The sequence below is a fragment of the Patagioenas fasciata genome, chromosome 6 (genome assembly GCF_037038585.1).
Source record: "Patagioenas fasciata isolate bPatFas1 chromosome 6, bPatFas1.hap1, whole genome shotgun sequence".
Taxonomy (NCBI): domain Eukaryota; kingdom Metazoa; phylum Chordata; class Aves; order Columbiformes; family Columbidae; genus Patagioenas; species Patagioenas fasciata.
In genome coordinates this window covers 15,463,101-15,488,977 of record NC_092525.1, presented here as the reverse complement: position 1 = coordinate 15,488,977, position 25,877 = coordinate 15,463,101, and the positions used below count along the sequence as shown (strand labels likewise).

General features: G+C 44.7%; 1 protein-coding gene across 1 annotated transcript; it reads right to left on the bottom strand.

The window, feature by feature from the left end:
• Window positions 1-1,344: 1,344 nt before the first annotated feature.
• TMCO1 (transmembrane and coiled-coil domains 1) lies at window positions 1,345-22,885 on the bottom strand. Its single transcript, XM_065842175.2, has 7 exons — window positions 22,739-22,885; window positions 21,315-21,392; window positions 17,846-17,905; window positions 14,242-14,288; window positions 13,577-13,644; window positions 9,900-10,044; window positions 1,345-1,689 (listed from the first exon to the last, which is right to left on the bottom strand). Exons 1-7 carry the CDS (start codon window positions 22,806-22,808, stop codon window positions 1,591-1,593), a joined length of 567 nt encoding a protein of 188 aa, XP_065698247.1. The 5' UTR covers window positions 22,809-22,885; the 3' UTR covers window positions 1,345-1,590.
• Between the last annotated feature and the right edge of the window lie 2,992 nt (window positions 22,886-25,877).

Sequence of the window (25,877 nt, the reverse complement as noted above, 5' to 3'; positions counted from 1 at the left end):
AGGCTGTCATTACGCTTGATTAGATTTAGCCGTCTTACTCGGATCCAGCAACCAGACGCTGCAAAATAAACTACTTCAGCAGAGCTGATCCATGCAGGTAGATGCCTGGTATGTTTCTGGCTTTCCTGCGAGATCAGGCCCTTGCAATAAGAGAAGCTACACAAGGGAAAGAGGAATTGCAGGACCAGGGCTGCTCCCTGTGGAAGGTTGCAAGTCAAAAATGCACCCCAAAAGCCAGGCAGCATCTGTATACACTAGATGCTTTCCTTCAGCTGTCAAACACTCAGCTTTGAGACAAAGCATTGAATAGAGGTGCCATACTCATGATTTATCTTTTAATAATCCTATTAAAGTTCCCCACACTGATTAATGAGAATTAATTCAATATTTAGTATTTAATATGATTAATGAGAATTAATTCAATATTCAGTATTTAATATGGTATTGCACATGCCCCATACTGCCATAAGGTATTTCAGATTTATCCCCTCACCATGCAACTAATAAAAACTTCCCAGTAAGAGCTACCGCATGATAAACCTCTGCTCACAGATGCAAGAAATCAATAGTTTCTCTGGGTACTGCCTAACTTGAGAGCAGCAGCGAGATTTATTCACCCCTTTTAAACAATGTGAGCAGGCTCCAGCCAACAAGACTCAAACTGAGAATTATTTGGCAAAGCAGAAGACAGCGTAGAGAGCTTCCTGGCCGGAGAAGGAAGACTTTTAAGATGCATACTGATCATCAGGCTGTTCAGCAGTAAACTAGGGACTATGAACAAAAAACTGCCGTCATAACCACTCTGGTAATAAAGGGGTCGGTAGCAGTGGCTGGCACCGGCAAAACTTGACAGCTTACTCAAGTTTGCTTGCTGAGGCAGAATCTGCTCAATTACAGAAACAAACCTGACCTGCAACTTTTACAAAAGCTGTATAATGCCACAAAAAAAAAAAGTCTCAGTGGGGCTGTACTCTGCCAGCAAAACAAAGGCTGACAGCATATCCAGGAATACCTGCCACCTCCTAAGGTTGCCTGGCACAGGGGCAGGTTCCAGCACCTCCAATCACCTCAGCCAATGAAAAACCTCACCCTCCATGCTGGAAGTTTTGGAAAGGGAGAAGTCAGCACATCTACTTGCTCAGCTCCCTACTACACAGGACTACAGCCAGTATGTCTAAGGCAAGAGAGTCACTTCACAGTGTGGTTGCTCTGAATTTTCCAAATTGTCTACTTTGCAGATCTCACTCTTGCTGTCCGAGTTGATGTCCATGCCGCAGGTTAAATCAACTGTACTACATCAATGTATTTCTACTTGTCCTACAGCACAATTAAGAGACATCTAAATCAACATGCCCATGCCATTTATTTCTCAGAAACAAAAAGTCAAGTTATCTTTTGAGAACTTTCTCAGTTTGATGAGCAAACAACTGCTGGTAGAATACTCCAAATGGAAGATGTTTCCAAGACCATGTCCAACACTGCATAGCTTGTTTTTGGACATGTGAAGCCTGGTGCAGAATCCCATCTTGCTACCTCCCAAAGACAGTCTTGTGTACTGGTCAGACCTTCTGTGAAGGCTGTAATGGTGCTTTAGGAGAACTTCCCTGCCTGAGGTGGTGGGCCAAGGAAGCCCCCTGCTTGCTTGGTGGCAGCCCGGGAAGGAGCAAGACCGAGCATCTTCTGGATGTTCTATAAAAACAAGAAAAGAAGAACAAGATACTGTCAGACCATGATGAGGGAGACAAAGATGAAAAAAAAACCCAACTCTGCTTACAAGTACAACCTTCCCATTAGTTTTTACAAATTCAGTTTCTAACCCACATAGTGTTACCAGTCTGGACCTCTATCCCTGTACATTCAAAAAAGCTTAGCACAGCGCCAGACAACCATCCACAACGGCTACAATTAGAGCTGGGCCACCCTCCTCCACCTCAACAAAAGCCTTCTAATCATTAAATCCATGTTTTGCTTGGGAGTTCTTTTCTCCCTCCAGCTTCACACCACACAGTCAGTTGGCAGATACCTCATTAATGTCTTTACACACAGATTGGTTTAAAAATCAACTTGCAAGAGTTATCTTTGCAATTTAACTGCAGTGCAGACACAGGAGCAGGTTCCTAACATCTGCTCACAGGCAGAACCATAGCAGCCTTCAGTTTTCACAAGTACCCTTGTTTTCCAGAAAACAGAAACCCTGTTTTCTGGCGGCCACCAGAGCCTGAGGGTCTGCAAGCTGGCGAGGAAGGCACTCTCAACACAGCCACAATTTGGGTCAGCAATATGGCAACCAGAACACGTGCCAAGTCCAAGTCAGGAGCTTAGGCACAGAATTAACATGAATGCCAGTGATGCACACAGAACAATGGCTTGGTGGAGACATGCAGTATAACAGTATATATGTAGCAAACCCCCAAAACTGCCTATTAAGATGACCTCATCTGCATCTGAGCAGGGTGTTTCAACAGAAAACAACAAACAAGGAAAGAATTATGTAGCAGAGTCAGACATGAGCTAAAACTCAGAGCAGAATATTTAAATGTGATGTTTTTATTGATTTTTGAAAAATTCCTTTTGAATTTTGCAACAGCACAACTACAAAGAGCTACCAGTTCTTTCATTCTTCATTGTAAATAACTTCAGCTCAAGATGCTGCTCACGCAGTGCTGGCAAAACAGGGACATCTGATGCAAGGGAAAGAAGAAAACAACTGTGTCCTCCACATGTCACCAGCTGAATCCTGGCTATCGAGACAATAAAAGAAGGAAAGAGGATTCTTTTCAAGCCTGAGTGTTCTCTCAGACATAACTGTTGGGATAGGCCAGATAGGAAGGCCATAGAGTTCTTGAGCTTTTTGATCATGGAATGAGAACCAACTAAAAAACCAAAACAAAATGCAGACAGAGCTTCGTAATTCCAGAGTAGCTAAGTTTAAAAAAGTTGGAAAACATTTCAGGTGGAGACTAAAGAACAGAAGATTTCAGTTCACACACAAGCAAAAAAGAAGGGGAATACTTGAAAAGGAATTACATCAGTTTTAGTCTGTGGCCTCCATAAATCAACCACTGGCTGATATTCAGCAACTGAATATATATTAGAGCATTTCACTGTGGGAGGCTCCTTCCGGTGGTTCCTATTCTCAGAGCCTCCTTAGTCAAGAGGTTGACAGGAAGGAGAAAACAAAAGAAGCTAATGGGCAGATTCAACAACACCAGAGGGTGCTGCAGAGTCAGCAGCAGGCACGACTGGGCTCCTACCAGCTTTGTACTGCCCCACTCACAGAGCAGAGATACCCCAGCTGAGCATCCATGGAAGCAAAGAAGCATGTGCTGCCTCCACCCTGTTCCTTCAGGTACCAAGAGAAAGCTGGCCCCCTACACTAACAGTGAAGCAAGCTTTGCTGGACAGCAATCCTCAAGTCTACACAGCTGTAAACACCAAGCCTGGGGCAAGGTCCAGCAGAAACTTGTCTTGTCTTCCGTGGGCCATGTTGCACAAGGAAGTCTGCAGAGTCTACTTCCAACACCAACAAGACCTTCAGGAGCAGAGAGGGAAGAATGCAAGATTTAAAGATCCAAATTCCCTATCTGAGCTCTCGTGAACTTTCCCTCAAATGACTGCAGGAAGGACAAGACTTGCTTCTGCTTTTGTCTTTGTACCCAGAGACAAGAGCCTCAGAGACAAGGCAGCAAGTGGCTCCCGGTCCCAAGATCAGGCCGTGTGGGAAAGTGGACTCCTGGCAGAAGAGATAATTGCTGGCTCCTGTTCCCACTGGGAACACATTTCAGAGAGAAGCAGCCTAATCTACAGTTCAGACGTGTGTAAAAAGGAAGTGAAGACCAGCAAACGCCTGAGGAACAGCAGCGTATTCCTCTTCACAAACAGCACAGGTGAAGGCTGGGAGCTCAGAAACAGGAGCGGGGACAGAGGATGTAACCCTGACATTATACCTCCCGCCCAGCCCAGCCGCACACTTTCCCAGCTGAAACCCAACAGCTCAAGGACCCTTGGAAGGCCTCTCCCAGCAACCCTCCTCTCTCCAAACAGGAAGGCAGGAGGAACTAGGGGACAGGATTTACGTGCCAGGGAGAGCTGGGAACAGCGCAAAGGAAGTTACTCACTGCAAGTTGACTATTTTGGGAGATGCCGGCCAGGTCACAGCCAGCAAGCTTCCCAGTCACTGTTTGAAGAGTTTATCACCCCCATCACTCCATGAAGAGACTGCCTGATGCTGCTACTGCCTATCCCACTAATGTCAGTTTAATCACCGTCCTGTTAGTCTCCCCTTCCTCACGTACTCCCCCTGCATATCCCTCCAGGTCACTTTTTTCACACACTCAAGTTCCTCTGCTTCTGAGCTCCACAGGGACATCTCTCTTCCCTGCCTTTGATCCCTTCACAGGCAGCTCCAGGATTTAAGGGAAGGTTGAGATATGTATGGTCTCCTCAGTTTGTTCACAACCTATTCTCTGACATTTGGTACATCTCTGCTCCTTCTCTTGTGTCAGCAGCATCAAGCCAGACACTAACTCCCACATCAGTTCTCCTCCCTTGGTCTAACAGCTGTTTTGAAGCTGACCTGGTGAGATTTCCCCTCTTGCCCAGTGAAACACAAAGGGTGACAAAGCTTTCACATCCAAGGTAATCAAAAGCACAGAACACAAGTCTTTGGCACCATTTTAAGCTCTTAATTACTTTCTTCCCCTCTCCTCTGGCCTCTCACAGCCTTTCAAAGTGCTCTTCCCAATGCTGTTATCATCCAAGTTCCTTCAAACAGTAACAAAGCCAAATGCAGCATGCCAGCAATCACAGCTTCAGTTCCCAGCTTCTGCACAGACTAACGTGGCCAGTCCCTGCCCTCCCCTCCATGGAGCACAGAGGAAGAAACTGAGCTGCCCAACAGCTGGAGAACTGCAGGTATAATTAACCACCATCACACAGGTAAGGCAGCGCTAACAAGATTGCAATCTAACACTTCAGAGCAAAACCCCTTCTCCAAAGCAATAAATTAACTTCTGTCCACCACAGGGCCTTCAGCATGAACTCCCAAGCACAAGGGCAATTTTTTTTTCCCCCCAGAATTTCTCTTGAAAGCCCAACCCACTGAAAACAGCTCAGCATTTCTGCTCAGAGCCAGAATGGACCACCACTCTGGTCATGCCACCTACTGATTTCACAATAGGCAGTAGCAGGAAATGCCCAGGACTAGAACTAACCACAGGAATTATATTTTTGGACAAAAAAATCCATGGGGTATTTTTCAGCAAGGGACTTCCCCAGTCAAGCCAAAGAGTGCAGAAAAATCTTGCTGTTGGTGCTATTGAGTTTCATACAATAACCTGCAACAAAGAAAAGAAGGGACTTTCATGTAACAGGTTAAGTAACAGAGCAGCACCCTGCAATGTTGTCTGAAGGAACAGCATCAGACCACAACATCACAGGAATTCAGGAAGATGATCCAAAGCGCTAAAAAGGTCTCATTTCTTTCGAAGTAGCAAACATTGCTCCAGCTATTGGGAAGTGAAACAAGATTTGTCTTGCAGCAAACAGAATGAGGAAGCCCCTAGCCTTTTGCACTCTGGCACCCGAAGTGAGGGGTGGGCTAGATGATCTCCAAGTGACACTTTCAACATAACTTATTCTACAACTCATTTTCTGCTTTCACATAGGATCAGACACGGATCCATTTCAACACAAGTACTCAATACTGAGGGCTACAGAGAATTCAATTCACTAGCATGCACTCTGTGACTAAAGGAACTCTCTGTTACTGAGCTGCTCCATGAAGCTCATCCAAACTTCTGACAGCAACTGCCGTAACCTTTGCTGATCTGCTTTGAGTCTAAGTGCCTCTGCACCTCCTGAGGAAAAGCAACAAGCTGGTCAAGGAGAAAAGCAGCAAGAATTTCAGAAAGAGAATCAAAGCAAAAGGAAATATAAACACAGGAGAGCAGATAACTTGCAGCTTGTTCTACCAGCATTCATCCAGCCCCCTGAGTCTAACTTAACCCCAGCACTCCCTGGGAAAATCTGGCAAAAAAACCCTAGACTTCTGGTTGTACTGAGAAGTCTCATTTCACAGAATCACAGAATCACAGAATTGGCTAGGTTGGAAAAGACCTCAGAGATCATCAAGTCCAACCCTTGGTCCAACTTCAGCCCATTTACTAGATCATGGCACTAAGAGCCATGTCCAATCTCAGTTTAAAAACCTCCAGGGACGGTGAGTCCACCACCTCCCTAGGCAGGCCATTCCAATGCCTGATCACTCTTTCCGTAAAGAACTTCTTCCTAATATCCAGCCTAAACTTCCCCTGGCAGAGTTTAAGCCCATGTCCCCTTGTCCTATTGCTGACTGCCTGGGAGAAGAGACCAGTTCCCACCTGACTATAACTTCCCTTCAGGTAGTTATAGAGAGCAATGAGGTCACCTCTAAGCCTCCTCTTCTCCAGGCTGAACAACCCCAGCTCCCTCAGCCTCTCACCATAGGTCATGTGCTCAAGTCCCTTCACCAGTCTTGTTGCTCTTCTCTGGACCCGCTCCAGCACCTCAATATCTTTCCTGAACTGAGGGGCCCAGAACTGAACACAATACTCCAGGTGTGGCCTCACCAATGCAGAGTACAGGGGAAGGATCACTTCCCTTGTCCTGCTGACCACACTATTTTTGATACAGGCCAGGATACCATTGGCCTTCTTGGCCACCTGGGCACACTGTTGGCTCATGTTGAGCTTGCTGTCAATCAGTACCCCCAGGTCCCTTTCTGTCTGGCTGCTCTCCAGCCACTCTGTGCCCAGCCTGTAGCGCTGAAGGGGGTTGTTGTGGCCAAAGTGCAGGACCCGGCACTTGGCCTTGTTGAACTTCATCCCATTGGAATCAGCCCATTTTTCCAGTCTATCCAGATCTCTTTGCAGAGCCCTCCTGCCTTCCAGCAGGTCAACACTGCCCCCCAACTTGGTGTCATCAGCAAATTTGCTGATGGTGGTCTCAATCCCCTCATCTAAATCATCAATAAAGATGTTAAACAGGACTGGACCCAACACTGACCCCTGGGGGACACCACTAGTGACTGGCCGCCAGCTAGATGCAGCCCCATTTACCAGCACTCTCTGGGCCCGGCCCTCCAGCCAGTTCTTAACCCAGCAGAGAGTGCACTTGTCCAAGCCATGGGCTATCAGCTTTTGAAGGAGTATATTATGGGAGACAGTGTCAAAGGCTTTGCTGAAGTCTAGATAGATCACATCTACAGCTTTCCCCTCATCCACTAGGTGGGTCACCTGATCATAAAAGGAAATCAGGTTGGTCAGACAGGACCTGCCCCTCCTAAACCCATGCTGGCTGGGTCTGATCCCTGGTCCATCCTGGAGGTGCTGTGTGATTGCATTCAGGATGATCTGCTCCATCACCCTGCCAGGCACCGAGGTCAGGCTGACAGGCCTGTAGTTGCCAGGGTCAGCTTTGCAGCCCTTTTTGTGGATTGGGGTAACATTTGCCAGTTTCCAATCATTTGGGACCTCCCCAGTGAGCCAAGACTGTTGGAAGATGATGGAGAGCGGCTTGGCGAGCTCTTCTGCTAGCTCCCTCATCACCCTAGGATGGATCCCGTCTGGTCCCATAGACTTATGAGGATCCAGATGGCTCAGTAAGCCACCAACTATTTCCTCTTGGAATACAAGGGGACTATTTGGCTTCCTATTCCTGTCAACCATCTCCAGAGGCCAGTTATCCTGAGGGCCATCTGTTTGACTGGTAAATATTGAGGCAAAGTAGGTATTAAGTACCTCAGCTTTCTCCTCATCTTTGTTAACTATATTTCCCTCAAAGTCCAGTAGAGAATGGAGGTTTTCCTTGCCCCTCCTTTTGTTATTAACATATTTAAAGAAGGACTTTTTATTATCCCTAACAGAATTGGCCAAATTAACTTCAAACTGCACTTTTGTTTCCCTGATTTTTTTCCTGCACGATCTAGCTATTTTCCTAAATTCTTCATAGGTAGCCAGCCCTTTTTCCCACAGTCTGTAAACTCTCTTTTTATTTCTGATTTCCTTCAAAATCTCCCTGTTTAGCCAAGCCGGTTGTCTTCCCTGTCGGCTAGCCTTTCGGCGCACTGGTATAGCCTGATCCTGTGCCCTCAAAACCTCCCGCTTGAAGTATGTCCAACCCTCCTGGGCCCCCTTGTTTTTAAGCATTGTTTCCCAGGGTATGCTCTGAACTAGACTTCTGAATAAGCAAAAATCTGCCCTCCGGAAGTCCAGTGTAGAGGTTTTATTGGTGGCTCTCCTTGCATCTCTAACTATTGAAAATTCTATTATTTCGTGGTCGCTATGCCCCAGGCGGTCGCCAACCACTACATCTCCCACCAGCCCTTCTTTGTTTGTAAACAGTAGGTCTAGCAAGGCCTTACCCCGGGTAGGCTCATTTACCAGCTGATGAAGGAAATTGTCCTCTATACACTCTAGGAAATTCCTAGACTGCCTCTTCTGTGCAGTATTGAGCTCCCAGCAGATATCTGGCAGGTTAAAGTCCCCCACAAGAACAAGGGCTGTCGATTTTGAGACATCTGCCAGCTGCTTGTAGAATAATTCATCTCCTTCATCATCCTGGTCGGGTGGTCTATAACAGACACCCACAAGGACATCAGCCTTGTCGGACTTGCCCCTGATTCTGGTCCACAGGCACTCAACCTTGTCACTACTGACCTCAAGTTTAACAGAGTCAAGAGACTCTCTAACATATAAAGCCACCCCTCCACCTCTCCTGCCCTGCCTGTCTTTTCTGAAGAGCCTGTAGCCACCCATAGCAGCACTCCAGTCATACGAGTCATCCCACCACGTTTCTGTGATGGCAACTATGTCATAGCTTTCCTGCTGCACGATGGCTTCCAGCTCCTCTTGTTTGTTGCCCATACTGCGTGCATTAGTGTACATGCACTTCAAGTGGGCTGCTGATTTCACTCTTAATTCAGGCTTTTTGTCCTTAGGCTGATCTTTGGAGAGCCCAGTTTCAATCCCTTCCCCCTTCAAACCTAGTTTAAAGCCCTCTTGATCAGTGCTGCCAACTTATGGGCTATAGTCCTCTTGCTCTTCCCAGAGGGATGAAGCCCATCTGATTTCATGAGACTAAGTAATTTGTCCTCACCAGCCACTCTGCCACTTAAACTGCTTGTGAACCTTCCTGAACAGGCATTTCCCCTTATTCTCAGTGATGCTTCTCTCTCTCTCTCAAAAGAAAAAAAAAAAAAAAAAAAAAGAACTAACCAGCTTTTCTGCGGAGCTGTGTGGAGCCTACTCTTGGCTCATCCTACCAGACCCCCTTTCTCTGTCACGTTCCTAACACTGGGAGAGACTTGACAGCAAAGGTAAAGATCTTAAGACTCTGAAAAAAGTCAGGCAGTCAGCAAAAACAGGAAGGACAAACCCAAAAGAACAGGTTTAACTCTTTCCTCACTTTTCTAGCAGCTTTATGGACTGAATGAACCTTGATAGAACCTCAAGCCACCAAGGAAGTTTCCCTTGAAAATGCTACACTTCTCTTTTCTCATATTAACTTAAAAGTCATAATTACTAACTAAGAAGGAGTATTTAATTGGCTTCTGATGGAGACCTCTTGGTGCTGCAATCTGCAAAGTTATCAGACACAGATGCAATCCATTTCTGCTAAATGTCGTAGCACCCTGGTACAAGTCTCCAGTCAAGTCTTCCATACTGGTCCAGGATAGTGGCTGTTTTTATAATCCCAATCTAGAATCACTTTGAATGATACATAGGAATGAAGGCAAACACAGAAACCACAAACAGATCAAAGATTATACATGTGAAACTGGACAGCAGTAGACTCCTCTTTATGGATGGAGATGTGCTCTCCCTGCTCCAGGGAGGCAACTAACACAACAATATACTCACCTGTCTGATCGACATTGTGCAGAGAATGTAGAGGAAGATGAAGGAGCAGTCGGTGTAATCCTCACCTAGAAGGTTGCGGTGGGAGAGACCTTGGATGTATGAGAGGGGGATAAACGGAAGCTTTGCCACCACTCGGCCATCAAATCTGGAAAAGAGAGCACTGGATCACAACTGGGGACAGTAAAAGAGCCTTTGACTATAGAATGAATAAGTGAGGATCTTCAATAGGCCACCAGAGCAGATAAGACCATGTGGAAGGCTAAAAAGCCACACTGCCCTCCCCAGCCCATCTCTATGTACACACAAGGAGGGTATATACATCTGTCTCACACCCAGTCATCCACAGGGTGAGTAGGCTTCCCTCAACAACAGTTCTGCCATAGTCAAATTGTTTCACAGTGATTTAATTGACCAGTTGAACAAGTTGTTGGGTTCATAAAGTCTTGGTTTGTGTTTTTCACTTCAGTGGTGCATTATATTTAGAAGTCAAATTTAGCAGATTGTTTCCCATAACAGTCAGCACTTGACCAAAAGATAGATGACTATCACCCAGCTATATTGCAGCCACTGCAAGAAGATGGACTCTTTGCTTTAAGCAGAAGAGCATTTTTTTTAAGCAGAGCATAAACCAAAGACACCCTTTCCTTTACTAGAGCAGCTATACATCTCAGCAGAAGAAGGATGTGTAAGAGCCACCAACAGAATGGTTTTTAATACCAACACTCTTCTCTGTGTTAGCTCTGAAGATGAACGCAGTGCAGATGCAGGACGATACCACATATTCCAAGCAGCCTGTCCCGCTCCTGGAACTCCTCCAGGTCCACATTCCAGGGCATCAGGCAGAGTGTGAATTCTGGCCAGTTTGCAAAGATTTCTCTCAACCCAGACAGGCAACCCAGTCTTTTGAAGTAAGTGTGTATGATGCCTCATCAGCATGTGCATATTTGGATGTTATTTTCTCTGCATGTGCTGATTTTCTAACAGGTGTTTCTTGTTTCAAGATATCCTAAATGAGCATTCTTTCCTGTGGAGATACATTCACACAGCTACAGCTCAAACACACGCCAACTTTGTTTACATCTCACAGGCAGTTTGGCTAAAGAGCTAGGAACGGATGTTTATCTCCCTGTAACATCCCCCAGTGGCTTAAAATTCTGCGTTATTCCTGCTGTGAGAATGACAAGTTCTTCAGCAGTAGCACCCCGAGGTACCTGCTTTTAATTCCAGCAGGTTTTCACAGTTATCATGAAGGGGTACTGAAATACACAACTCCTGGAGTAAGACAGAATTATTGCATTTAAAAGTTTCTGACAAGAGAAAATCGAGACACACATAATCTAATTTCTCTCCCAGGAGAAATCCCATCTGCTTGGAGGCCAGCATTGCTACAGATCTCACTGCCCTAGCATACTTTAAGCCACAACAGTCATTCAGTTGCTCATCTTCAGCACAGCATTCTGCTCTTACGGTTTAAATCAGCCTTCTTGACACATATGTACCCTTTCACTACAGTCCACCCTGCTGCCACATTACTACTGACACTCCAAGGAAGAGAGGAAGTCATCACAGCCATTTCCGTTTTGGCTAAACTGGCACTTGGCAGAGATGAGGTACCCAGCGACAGAGCAGCAGCATCTGTGTAGTATTTGTTCAAAGGGTGGCACATCATACTACTTCCCATGCAATTCCTGCTCCTTTTGTCCCTCAGAGCAATGAACTCAATCAAGAACAGGAAAAGCAAGCAAATGAGGCTGCAGCCACTGCAGGTGTCAACTGCCCTTTTCATACCACACCCAGAGCACCTCCATGGATGACCTGACAGCAACAGCTTCCCAGAGGAAACCGAAGAGCCTCTTGAATTCATAACTGAAGTTCCCTGCCCCCAAGACAAGCAGCTGCTCTTGATGCTGTCTCAAGAAAATGACAGTACATACGTGAGAACCAGCTCCATCAAACCATTCTATAAGCTTCAGACAGTGCAAGTACAACCCACCGAAGCTGCCCTTCTGATACAAATGCACTTACTACCTTGTACTGAGACCAGGAACAAAAAATTGTCTATCTAGGCCCAAAGGCAAGACGGTCAAATCTATATTTTAATTCAATAGCCTCAGCTATTAGCAAGAAAGTTATTTCAGTTCCATCAGTGAGCTCTCTGGATACTCCTGCTGCTCATGTTCACGTTCCCTCCAAAGAAAGAGGCAGTTAGAGGAAAGATGTACCCAAAAGCTTCATGTCAACTCTCTGGCTTGTACCATGGCCTCTGTGGGCAGGAATCCTCAAAAAAAGAACAAGACAAGTAAACTTTGTGGTCTTGAAGGAGAAGAAACCAATACACTGATTTTTTAGGTTAATATTTATGGAAGGAGGAACCACACAGGATTTAACCAAAATCAATTCCTTCCTAAAACTCTTAATTAAAGTTCTGTAATACTTGTCAGTCACAGCAAACTCAGAATTGCCTCTTCCCGTTCAAGGAAAGTAAGCAGAGTAGGCTGAGTTTCTCCAGTTTGTTTCAGGGGCAGGACTGCTGGTGGTGTTGGTATAGCACCTGAATAGCTAGGCAAGCACCTGAAAGCATCAGGTACAGCACTAAAAACCCCCCCAAAGATACTATGCTGCTCGGCACATGACTCACAATGCACCTCCATCCCCACTCAGGGCTGCAGTTAAATGAGCCATCAATGACTCAAGATTGTACCCAAATTTTAAAGTCCTTTAGTGCTGTGCTCTTCTGCTCAGTTTCACAGTATTCCAGGGAATGCTAGATGCTGAAGTCTGACTAAGCTGAATAAAGAGTTCACACAGTGACACTTCTGTTATTATGTTACCCCCCATTTGCAATTTTTCCACCCACAGATCTGCAGTAAAATAACAATTGACTGTATCCTGGCGACTGCCAGCACAGAGGCCAAAGGTTTTGGGGCCCAAGAATGTAAAGTCCCATTTGCATGACAAGTGTATTGCCCAGATATTAAGCAGCCTCCCAAGGGTTATACTAACCATATTTATGTTATCTTCAGATTTAACAGCCAATGGGAAGGTCGCATTTCAAGATTGAATCAAGTTTTAAAAGTCAAGCAGAGTCTTTCAGTTTTGCATGTCTGAAAAAAAGCTGTCTATAACTGCGCAAACCAGTTGGGGCTTTTTATGCCTTTTTTTTTTTTTTAGAAAAAACTAGACCTATCCCAGGTCATTTTTAAAGCAGAGGAAGATTAGAGCCCATGCCTGGACCTGTTAGTATTTTAATTCTGATCACCTTAAGTAGGGCAACAAACTCTGCAATTATAGCTCATTTCTAAGGGCAAGGGAGCTGACCCAGTTTTGCTTGCGAGAGCATTCTTTGGTCACACTACTACAGCAAAGCCAAAGACGCTGAAGACTGTAGCTGCTTGCCTGACATCTACCAAACCTGTCAAGATGTTCCCAAGCAAAAAGGATGTTAAAATTGTGTCTAGATTGAATGCAACTTGTTCAATTTTATTCCATTCAGCATGCAGTGTTCCCTCTTGAGCAAAACGTGTGTTTTGTATGCATCTGCATACAAAATATTTATCCATTCTATACAGATTAGTGATGGGTTTTGGATGGACTGTCACTGTAACACTTCAGGTGATAAAGTGAATGTAAATATTCACCATGACAATTTAACACAAATCCAGAAATTTGATACTTACATTGAGTTAAACATTCCCATCAAGGCCGTGAAGCAGAAGCCAATGGCAAACATGGATTTCATCCGAACCTGCAAGCAGAAAGGTCAGAGATAACCAAAACAACAGGCTTGCGCTGAGGGATGATGGGCTGACACCCATAAGAACAGGCTTTGTACAACATCACTGGAATCTAGAAGGAAAAAAAGGTGATCTGGAAGGCCAGGGGGATTGTAAAAAGTGACTGAAGAACTCCCAAAATTTGGCCAATAGTTGGGTATAAAGCCAGTCAGAGTAGACCACTGGTGTGAAGAGCTGTTTTTTGGGTGGGAAAAGTCCTGTTACCTTCACAGGTTGTTGGGTTTTTGTTTTGTTTTTTCCTTAAGCCCATACAACCAATCAGCACAGGATCATTATGAAGACAGAACTTACAAGAAGTAGTCAGACAAATTAATTCTACTTTGAAAACATCATAGAGACTTATAAAGATGAAAACAGCTAAGATTGGGCATGAGATGAGGCAGTAACTGCTGGAGAACTCTGTGACTCATACTACAATCTGTAGCCATTATAGATAATCCAGAAGGACCTTTCAGGAGGAAAGGTCACTATGTCTGCCAACCAAAGTCTTTCTGTTGGAAAGCTGATTGAAATCTTCAGCAGCTGGGAACTGGCTTTAATTTTCTTACCATTGACAAGTCCCTGTTGTTATTCTTCAGTTTCTCTTCTTGTCTCTCTGGAAAGACAAAAACAACAACAGTTATAATCAGTTATACCAACCTAGAAACCAGAGTGTTTTCATTTCCAGGAAGACTTAACCTTTTTGGCTCTCCAAACAAATAACACTCCCAAAACCAACTCCAGCTCTCTACGCCAGACAATACAAAGTGAAAAACTGTACATAGTCAACTGCTTCTCCACCACAGCAGCGTGCAGCAAAGCAGGCACAAAAGAGGAGGAGGCTAGAATCACACATTCAGCACTTTTGGAAGAAATGCACAGAATGTCAAATTTGCTAACTCAACCAACTAACACAATAACATCAACAACATTGCCAGAAAACAGAGACAGTGCCTCTGTATCACACTTCCAAAAGAGAGCAGTCTCAATTTGCTGCACACCAGGCTCACCATCATAAATACATTATATAAGTAAAAATTTCATTTTGGAGATGTGAGAAGGGACTCAAACCACACACAAAGCTGGGAGTCACACTTCAGCAAGGCTACTATCCTGCTGGTCTTAATAATGAATTTTGGACCCTTGTCACACCCAAAAGATTCTCTAAAGAGGAAAGGTATCTTTTACATGAATTTCACTATGTCTGTACTTTTTTTTTTTTTATTGCTATGCTTTGCAAAGAATACTTCAAAATACTACTTTGGAAATTTAGTCCATCTTTAAGTCACCACAAACTTCAAAGACCCACAGTTTTCTGAGAGAATATTTTCCATGCTCCTCATTTGAAGACTACTTCAGCTTTGAGAATTATACACCACCTGTCACCTTTCTTGTCCCACAATCCTGTTGTCCCTTGTCCACTATGCTCCTCTCAGATTGGGGATCCAGAGGGGCAGCCAGGGCTTAGAAGCAACACCTAGCTGAAGTAAGAATGTGGACTATGAAGAAATACCAAAAAAAGAACGTGAGCAAAGAGAGGGAAGATGCAGGAGGACTGTCAAGGGCTATCCAGCATGCAAGTTGTCCAGTGGATCCCTGCTGAAGTTTCAGTACGAGAGGCCTGCAGCACCGAAGCTCCACAGTTATCTTTCAAGCCCTGGCTAAATACAGGGACTTGCAGTAAGTGCAAGAAAAGCAACAGCAGCATTCCCATCCAATTTCTTAGAATCCTCATTGCAATTTGCAATTGCTCTTAACTACAAACCATCCACTCCAGCAGGAACTTTCCAGACACCTGCTTCCTGACCCAGGTGGAGAGTTTTGTTCTGGGACATTTCAGCAACCGCAGGCCAGCTCTTTAGGAATCACATTTGGCACAAATACTTGTTTTTTCCCCTCTGCTACATAACTAACCATCTATTTAGAAGGGCTAAAGGTTACACAGGGATAAAGAATACAGCCCAGATCCCCCAATATACCTGACCTGTTTCACACCCATTTCTACAAATTCAAAACAAGCATTCTTCAGGTGCCCAACCACCTTATACAAATAGTCTATTCCTGCCCAAGTTATACATAAGCAGCCTTTAAGTACTTTGCTGTACAGCTGAGTAAAGGCACAAAGAAAGAGGACCAGGCGAAAAAGCAGCACCTCGGACTCAAAAATCATCTTATTCTGCTAACTGGAACACAAACCACAAGGATACAGCAATAATCTTATTTGCTAGCATTGGGGTTTTTTTGTTTAGTTCTTTTGCTGCCTAACCAGGACCCAGGTGGACTCCTGGGAACTTCATTGTCTCTTCTTCCAGGGGCACATGAAACACAAAGTAATAGTAAAGTTTAAGCCAACAAACGCACTCCTTAAGCTGAAAAGACAGAAGGCTGCCACATGATGTTAAAGGCATCCTGTTCCAGCCATGTGAAATGCGATGCAGACACAATGTGACCAAAGTTGGTTCACTTTACACTTAAAAATAAAATGTTCAGCAAGTAGGAAACACCAACTTAAGCCTTCCCATGCAACTTTCACCTTACTTCCTTGTGCATAACCATGATTCATCCTTTCACTAACCATGCAATATCATACACACACCTCTTGCTTTATTCTGTGCACAGATGCAGCTGAAGCAGGTCTGTACCACAGATGTGACTTATTTGTAAAGCCTCAGCTCTTTCTTTTTTTAAACCAGAATGACAGAATTTAAAGGAACTCTGGCACAAGTAAATTCACTATTACAACAACGCTACATCTTGCTGAATGATTTGACACCCAGTAAGTTACTGGAATCAGAGATTTCAAAAGCAGTTAAGAGCTGCGAGTCATTTTCTGGATGCTGAGCTTGACATTCAGGGCCTGATTTTTCAGAAACACTCAGAACTCTGCTTCGCCTGAAGACAAATGAGATGCTCAAGTTATGTAGCACTTGTAAAAAAACAAAACAAAACCAAAAAGTCTCAGTGTTTCAGGCTTGGCCAGCAAGCATCATAGCAAACAAAATCAGTGGTCATTTCCTAAGTTCTGTTCTTAGCCCCTTTGTGCTTTGTTTTTCATTTGCAAAACAAGATTATTTCAGTGTATAAAAAAAATGGTGGGGCATCTGAATTCCTCAGGTTCTACTGTTTATTAGTTTAGTCCAAGCACAAGTAAAATATCATCTGCTAGTAATACAGCTTAGATGGTGCCCTAAAAAAAGCAACATTGCTACATTGAAAAGTGACCACACGTAACATTAAAAAGTTGTCTTATCCACTAAGTACAAGTCATCCCATGCAGGGATTATTCAATATTAGAACTAAAAATGCACAAGAGGAAGAATTTTGGCTCCTGTTCCATCAGGAGTCTAATGATAACAGGTTTTATACCTTGGAAGAACTGTTTGAAGATATGTTTATAGTTATCCCCAAGCTTTGTACAGATCAAATGACTAATCCAGCTACCTGGTGTTAGAGAAGAATGAGGAAACCAACTCCCAGGAGCTCACAGAAGCATTCCTGCCACAATTTCTGTAATAATTTAACTGAGCTTTGCTGCACATTTTAGAGTCCTGCAGATAACAGAACTTTTTAAAGCTCACATCCATTAAACTCCTACCACGTTGTTCTTGCATAATTCAGTATGTAAAGAGTTACTTTTATCCAGAAAGACTTAAGTTTACTCACAATAAAAACAGCAGAAAAAACAAATCGCCGTCTAAAAATTAAGCAAAACTCATTTATCAAACCTGAAGTAAATCTAAGTGCGGTAACAGTTAACATGCAAACACCTTCAGCTCTGAAGCATACAAATGAGAAAAAAACCCACCACAAATCATGCAGTCATACAGACACTGCAAGCTGACAGTGCACTGCAGCAAAGAGCTTTGACAACAGAAGTTAATAAAAGTTGTGGATATAAAGGCTTAAATCAGAGAGAATGGCAACCAGTTCAGCAAGAAGTGCTGCTACTCTCGGGGATGCTGCATTTCTCTTCATTTGCCTAAAGCCACCAAAAGGTTAGATCTCTCCTGTCTTGGAAGAGGGAGGCAAAAGTGTTCATATTATCATCACCAGGCCAAGAACCAGCCCTAGTACCACTTTAAATAAATAGTTTTGAAAGGCAGGATAATCACTTCCACAAGTTTCTCAACTTTCTCCCATTCTTGGGGCACCACACTCCTCTCCCAGTCTTACCTATTTTCTTTTTCTGCTGCCGGCCTGCTGATTCAGTTATTGTTTCCTTCTTCTTTTCCACTGCCAAGTGAAAAGAAAGACATACTATCATTTCTACATAGTGACACCACCACCCCTTTTTCACACACCAAACAAAACATTTTATTCCCCTAAAGAACAGGGTCACAAAAGGAAGTTAGGTATGACTAACAACATACTGAAAAATCAATATGTTATAAACCAGCAAGGTTGGTCCCACCAGACACTTAGAAATAATTTTTTAAAAATTCAGAACCCTAGACAAGATATCAGACTATTTAAGGGGTTAATTTTAAACTCTCTCAAGAGCCCAATACATTGTTAACTGAGCAGTCTGGGGACAATTTTGGCTCAAGTGACCCTTGCTAATTTGTCATTAGTATTAGACAGTACTTTTGATTCACCAACTGTAATCAAAAGAGCTTTGTGGCAAGCTCTGCTCCTGATTATCTGCAATTGGAAGCAGAATACAGGAAAGCCTGTGTTCTCATACATCCCTTCTTCACAGGCAGGCATTCTCAGGGGAAATGCTGTCCAAGCATTTGAGGCAAGCTACAGCCTCTCCATTCTTCAATTAATTAGTACTGAAGCATTTCCAATATTTTAAAGTAGGAGCCTAAGCTCAAAGTTACTAAAACCCCAAATCACTTAGCTAGCATCTGCAAGCAACTACCACGGCAGCAAAAAAGGCTAACACAAAGCCAGCATAGTGAAATTATTACACAGCAAATGGACTGTTCATCTGCAAAGGCTCTTATGCTGACAGCAAGAGCAGTTTTTCCACAAAGTAAGAGACATTTTAAGACCTATAACAAGAGTACTATAAGAAGTGAGGATGATGTGCATGGCTGTGGTCTAACAACAGAGGTTAGAGTAAAAAGAGGCTGCTATCTATGTATTTGTACCATATCTACTCTGCCAATGGATAGACTTGGTTCCTCGTGAGCTCACAGAATCAGCTCGGGGATCTGAGCATTATGACTCTCCTCCCATATGAAGTCCTAGCTCAGCACAGATCTTCTAGCCTTGATTTCCAAGTACAGGTGAAATAAAGACAGCAAGCCTTCCAAATCACAGAAGGATTTGTACTGCTGCCTTCTGAAATGCCTGTGATATGCGAGTCAGTCACAACTTCTAAGAAAACCACACTAGCCCAGACAAGATACCTAAACATCACCTCTTCTGTAGTAATGTAGTAAGACACAATTGTTTTTTCCAAAGAACACACATATCTCTGATGGGCAGGCTAGCACAAGGGGAAAAAACAGGGAAGTCTGCTCAGAGGGAATGCTGGAGAGAGGTGCCAAATGACACAACACACCCAGTGCTCACAGAATGCTCTCTCCACAACCTTCCTTATGCAAATCCAGTGGGGATCTCAATCAATCCATCCAAACCCTAGCCCACATAACCCCATGGCCCCAGGCTCTAACCCCAACTGGACAAAACTGACTCAGGTCCACCTACCGCTCCCAGCCCTAACATGAGGCTTCTCCAGACCTCAGCTCCACTCTGCACAGTGCTATTGAGCCTCATACCAACCCCAAGGAACTCTACAGCCCTTATTCCCTCACAGTTTGAGCAGAACAAATAACTCTAAGGCAGTTGCACAAGCATGTCTGTTGGAACATACATGACACAACGTGGCAGCAATTCTAGATAGCCTTCAGCCTTGCAAATTTACCACAATGTTTACCCCAGAACACTTACTATAATCTCTGCAGCAGGTTCAGATAATCCTGTGCCTCTCAACAGAAGTGAGAGGACAGGAAGAGACAAAGCAAATGGCTCTGAGTAACAATGTCTGCTCCAGCACACTGCTTGGCCCATTTGTTTTTACAAATCCTCAGGACTGCTAGGACTCTCATGGGAGAGCTTAAAGATCTCGAATGTGTTTTTTCCTGTTTCAGATGTGTTAGATAACAGTTGAAAGGTGTGGCTCAAGTGGTCTACTCTGCAAGTTGTCTGTAAGCCATCAGGTCAGCCAGATGTCCTTAGTGCAGCAGGAAAAAAAATTAAAAGCTAGATTTTTAGTGACTCTTTATTCAGTTTTACTTTTTTTCTTCTCCTCTTTTTTTGGTTGGGGGTAGGGAAATCAAACAAGGAGGTTAGAAACTAATTGAGATGCATGAGCCTCACATCTTTCCCTTCACAGATTATAGCCTAGATACCAGGAGAACTATAAAAACAAACAGCATGAAACTCCTACAGCAATCATTAAACCCCAGAGATTAAGCCCTGCGAACTGCTTCCAGAGTTCCATAGCACAAACACACGAGGATATTAAGTTCTCAGCTGGGTTTCAACTACTTCTCTAACTTGCTCTTCTGGGGCTAATTCTACCCCACACATTTTTGTCAGCCAAGCGGGATTAAAGCAAGGCAGGCAAAGATGCAATCCCCATCTGATACTGCCAAGATGACAAAAGCCCCTGATTCAGGAGCTTCAGCACAAGTATGACTATACTTCAGCTTCTCAGTTTATTCTGCCCAAGGGAAGGCTGGAAAAAGCTAGACTGCAAAGAGCACACTTGGATAATGTTGTTCCCTGGCATAGTAGGAACACTGAAATCATGGTGAAATCTTTTTAAGGTAAAACCAGCTCAGGTTTGGCCCCAGCTGTTGTGTGTTGTCTCTTACAGCTGCAACCTATGGAGGGTACATACAACAGAGTTTGAACAGTCAGCTGAATTTCTCCTCTGGTCCTTGGCTTCCAATACAGACCATTGAAACACTCCATGCTCAGACTGTCCTGTTTACCATTTCTTTTATAAAAATATCCAATACATCTCTTCTAACTGCTCACCTTCAGCTCCCTATTCCCTTTCTCCCTCACACTTTGTTTAATGTCTCCCAGGCCTCTCAGATGTGCTCTCTATGGAAATAACCTAAGACGTTTTTCCTAATCAATTCTGTTTGTTTCCAGTTTACACTAGTAAAATTTATTTTTATATCAGCTGATAGCTCAGATCTTTCTATCATGACTTAGTTTTTACTCACCCTCACCATTAATCATCACTTTCACTCTTTATATACAATGCTTTCCTCTCATGGTATTCATTATTCAACCCTAGTTCTTTCTTAATATAGATCTCAAATTCTTCACCACCCTTGAAAAGCAGAAACTGCATCTTTGAACTTATTTCAGGCTTCTAAAGGAATCTACATCTACAGATACTGGCTACTTATGTTCAGAAGAAAAGAGGGCAATACTGATCTCTTACTCCCCTCCAGTTCTCCATTAAGAGGAGAGCCAATTCAGACGCACAATAGGTTTTTGCACTAACCTTCCCTCCAGCAAAAGAATCAAGGACAGAATGAATCCCCCCCGGTATGGATTTGTGTACCTTGTAAAATTAAGCTCCTATTAAAGCCATTCAATTTGCCACCTGTTAAAGCAGGATGTAACAGGAGCAGCAAGACACACTTTCTAGAGTCTAAAGAGTACTTACATTTCTTACTTTGTTTTTCCACTTCAGCCTTTAATCTCTTGTATTTGTCTGTTCGGTATACCAGCACCCAAGTTATACCTGAAACAAATATCCAGCAAGTAACCAGGTAAGTAAAGATCTCTTACAATAAGAAGGACACAAGTTAGTAAATACATATACAAAAAAAAAAGTGCATGTCACATCTACAAAAACACATCATAATACAGCAAAGGTATCGCAAAGCACCAGTAAGCTATATCATCACTTTTCTTCAAATCATCTTCTGAAGTTTCATGTAGCAATGGTGGCCATAAAATAAATGTCTTAGAAGTTACCAGCTTTCTAACTGAGTTTTGTGGGACTCATTCAGTTCCTTCATGCTCATTTTTACCTGCTGTTGCTCACCTTAAAACCAGAGACTGATTAAGGCAATAAACATTTTTGTGTTCCACATTTTTATAGTGCCTAATTAAGGCTTGAGGAACAATTCCTGCTCCTACCAGGACCTGCCTGTTAGCAGGATCACATTTTGAAAAGGAAAATAGATGTATTAGGCTCGAAGAGGCCTTGAGAGGTGCTCCAGTCTAAATTCTTCCACTCAGACGTGATCAAAACAAGTTGTACCAGAAAAGCAGAACCAGTGGTTTGTGAAGAGTTTAGTCCAAGCTCCTACACAAAGCTTTTGGCCCTTTTTTTGGCTGTGGTTTGACAACAGGGCTGTGCTGCCGAGTCCCTGGGATCACCAGCTGCAGAGAAAAGAACCCTGTAGGCACTTCTGAGGCCAACACAGTTTTGTGCTGCAAAAATCAATGGATGCATACAGCACCTAACATCAAATGCAGTGCAGTAGGGCTCCTAAAAAGCAAGTAAATATCATATTCCACATGGGACACTCGCTGCCCTTGAACACCCAAAGATGCTGTCTTGCAGCTCTGGTACAAAGGAGATTTTGGGATACAGCTTAGTGCTGGGAAGAGGGAGGTGCTTCTGACTTTGACTATGCCAAAAGGTACTCATTTAACTTGTCTTTAAGGAGTTGCACCAATTTCAACACCTGCCATTGAAAAAACCTTCTCAATATGAGTCACCAACATTGCAAGTTCAGGTGATTTCTGTATGTCCTTCTCATAACCTTCCTTTTCCTAGACCCAACAAGCCCCATTTCCACCACTTCACACCAGGGGTGCGTTCTGTTCAGGAGTTACTCACCGCTGAATAACCGAACCTCATTTCACACTCTCGCTGTCCTGTTCAGAGAAGCCACCGCCTCCAGCCAGCCCCCTCCCTGCCACCCCGAGCCCTCCCCGTGCCTCCTATGGACGGCACCGCCGATCCAGGACCGGCCGCAAGGCCTCCCCGCCCCTCCAGGGCCCAGCCGCGACAGGCCCCACCGGCCCGCTGAGGGGAGGACGCCGCAGCCCGCCCCGCGGTGGCCCGGCACTCACCCTCGGCCAGCAGCGCGGTGCACACGGAGATGAAGACGATGAGGAGGGTGTCGGCAAACATGGTGCTCATGGTGATCCCAACACCCTCCCCCGGTAACGCCGCCGCGCTCCCGGAAATAGACTCCGCCACCCGGAAGCTACCGGGGCCACGTCGCCTAGCAACGACCGGAAGCGATAGCCCACACTTCCGGGAGGCACTGCTGGCCAATCGACGCGGCGCTGGGAGAAGAACGGCGGGAAGGATGAGGGGCGGGGAAAGCGCGACAAGACGCGGCTCTGATTGGCTGATCGGGCTGTCAATGCTGGCCGAGCCGTGACGCCCACACGGGTCACTCTGGGCTCCTCCGGGGCCGTTTCCAGGGGAAGATGCGCAAGGCGTTTGGTTTTGTTGAACATGCTCTTTGTAGTCACGATGGGTTTGGCTTGGAGCAGCCTTACTGGTTTCTAAAATTGTGCCCTGCGTTAATTTGCCAATGGCATGGGTGTCCTGTTAGCACATGGCAGCAGGAGGCCTTTTCTGGAACAAAATACTGGAAAATATGGTTGCCTGCCCTTTAATTGCTGGCCCATGCACTCCTTATACAAATCCTGAGCTCAGCAATTGAACGGGTGGGAAGCAGGGAAGTAAATCTTAAGTTAACTGCATGTGTAAAATATTTATGGCTGAGATGAAAATAGGAAGAACACTAATGAGGACAGCAAAATAATGGCAAGAGAGACTAATTGACTATCATTGAGGCTCCCACAGTTACACCTGAAGCAGCAGAACCAGACCAAATCCGCGAATTGTGATGTGGTACAGAGACCTAGAAAGCAGAAACACAGAAAAGGAAACAGGGCAGGTAGGGAAGGGCTGGTTTGCGCCTGTCCGTGGGTAACGGAGGAGTTTGCCATCAGTGGAAATGGGTGCACTGTGGGATTACATCCACAATGCTGAGTGAAAAATAAGGTAAAAAGCCCCACCATCACCCTTAAATTAAACACTCGGTTCAGAAAGACAGTGAAAAAGAAGTATTTCAGAGAAGGCAGCGTAAGTGATAAATGAGGGCATGAGATTAGACAGCAAACATCCTCCAGTGATATTTGCATACAAGGAAACACGAAAGCCATATGTGTGCAGTAGCCACGTGTCACTGAAAGTTGCAGCTGAGCACCCTCTGTGCCCTGTGCAAAGTCACGGTGCTGCCTCCAGGAACCAGGAGCTTCCTGCGAGATCGGAGGACAACTGAGAGCAGAACCTGGCCGTGAGCAACGAGAGAGGGAGTGAGAGCCATCAGGGAGACAGGGATGAAATTAAGGATGGATATTTCAATTTAGGGTGAGCAGCAGGAAGATATTAATGGCTGCTGATGTGGCAGGACCCACAATAATATTTTGTGTCCTGCTGTGTGCCACCTGATGCACTTGGCTGTGCTGTGTGCCATCCTCTGCCCTCTCTCCTTCACTTTGGAGCTCCCTGGCTGTGAGATGTATCCATATCAATCAAGGCAATATCTGGAAATAGTTTCTCTTGTACCACTATGGGAAATCATCCACATGGCATCGGTTATCAACACTTTCACAGAAAGTTGTGCGGCAGAAGCCGGGCCAGGAGGAGACGGTCAATGACACGAACCTCTTCCCTCTCTGATGTCCATGCTTTGAACTGGAGGCAGAGGTGACATGGGCTTTGTAATTTCATCCTGTCATTTTGAGTCACACCAGGATCCTTATCAGCAGGGTTGTTTTTTTTTTTTCAGACAACAGAAGGCATATTACTGTCAATGGCATTTCCTTTTTAAAACAGCGTTCTGTGCTTTGATCAGCGTGTAAAGGACAGATGAAGAGTTGGGCGCAGTTTGATTTGATCTAACAAGCTTGGCATATGAGAAAAAGGGAAGCGTTTGCGTAATACATAGCTCTGGACACACGAGTCAGGGGCCAGTGCAATCTACAAACATTCTGGCTACAGCAGAGGTAATATTTATGGAGGTAACCTCAAAAACAGATAGGAGAGAGACATGTCCAAACTGATTTCACATACTGAAGTCTCCACACTTAAACTGAACAAAAGATGAAGTTGCTTTGCACAATATGTCAGTGACTGGCAGCTAGGAAGAAGAGTGCATAAAATTCTCAAGCAAGTTTCGGGAAAAGATGCCATCTAACTGGGATTTGAGCCGCTTCCAGTTTACAGCCCTGGATGGATTTCGAAAGAGCCGTTAATCTGATCTCTGCAAGTTCTCCTTGTGTTCTGTGTAACTAAGCCTTGAGTATCCTTAGCTCGTACCTTTCAAGGGCCCATCAAGAGGTGTTTGCTTATCCTTCCCTCTCCAGGTGTGTCTGCTCCTGCCGTGTGTCAGGCACCTGGCTGAACGGGAACAGGGTTGGAGGGGAACTGGGAGCGGTGGGCAGAGACGGGACACACCTTCCCAGGAGATCCGCTCTCACATCCTGCGGGATGAGGGCCGGGAAGTGGGACCCATCCGGAAAAACATTTCCACACCTGTTTTGGTGTTTTGAAGTGGGAAGTTAAAATCCTTGCTGAAACTTACAGTGCTATGAACAGGGGCAGGGGGAACCTCAGGGCATCGCTTAGGCCATGGCCTGCCCCAGCGCAGGTTCAACTCCATTAAAAACTTCCTATGCAGGAGCTTGCCCTGTGCTTTTTTTTAAATCCCCCGCAGTAAAGAGTCCTCACTCTCCCTAAACAACCTATTCCAGGACTTAACCATTCCCACATTTAGAACATGTTCCTGAATATCTATCCTGAATTACTCTTGTTGCAATTTGAGCTGGCAACATTTTGTTCTAATCCCTATGGGTAAGAGAAATGTATTCCCTTCCTGTCCGTGGCAGCCTTTTATGTATTTGGGAATGGTTATCATGTGTCTCCATAGGCATCTCTTCCCCAGACTAAACACCATGGTTCCTGCGGTCCCTCTGCAAACCTGCTCCTCAGACCCCACCAGAGTTTCTCCATCATCCCTCACCTTTCTCAAAACGCAGCACCCAAGGGTGCTGGGCCCCAGCAGAGGGTTACCACCGCATCCTGCCTACGTGTGCATGTCCCGGTGGAATATTTGCCTTTTTCACGGCCGCACAGTGTTGACTCTTTGATCTGCTGTGCTCCCGGATCTGTATCTGAAGAAGGGCTGGC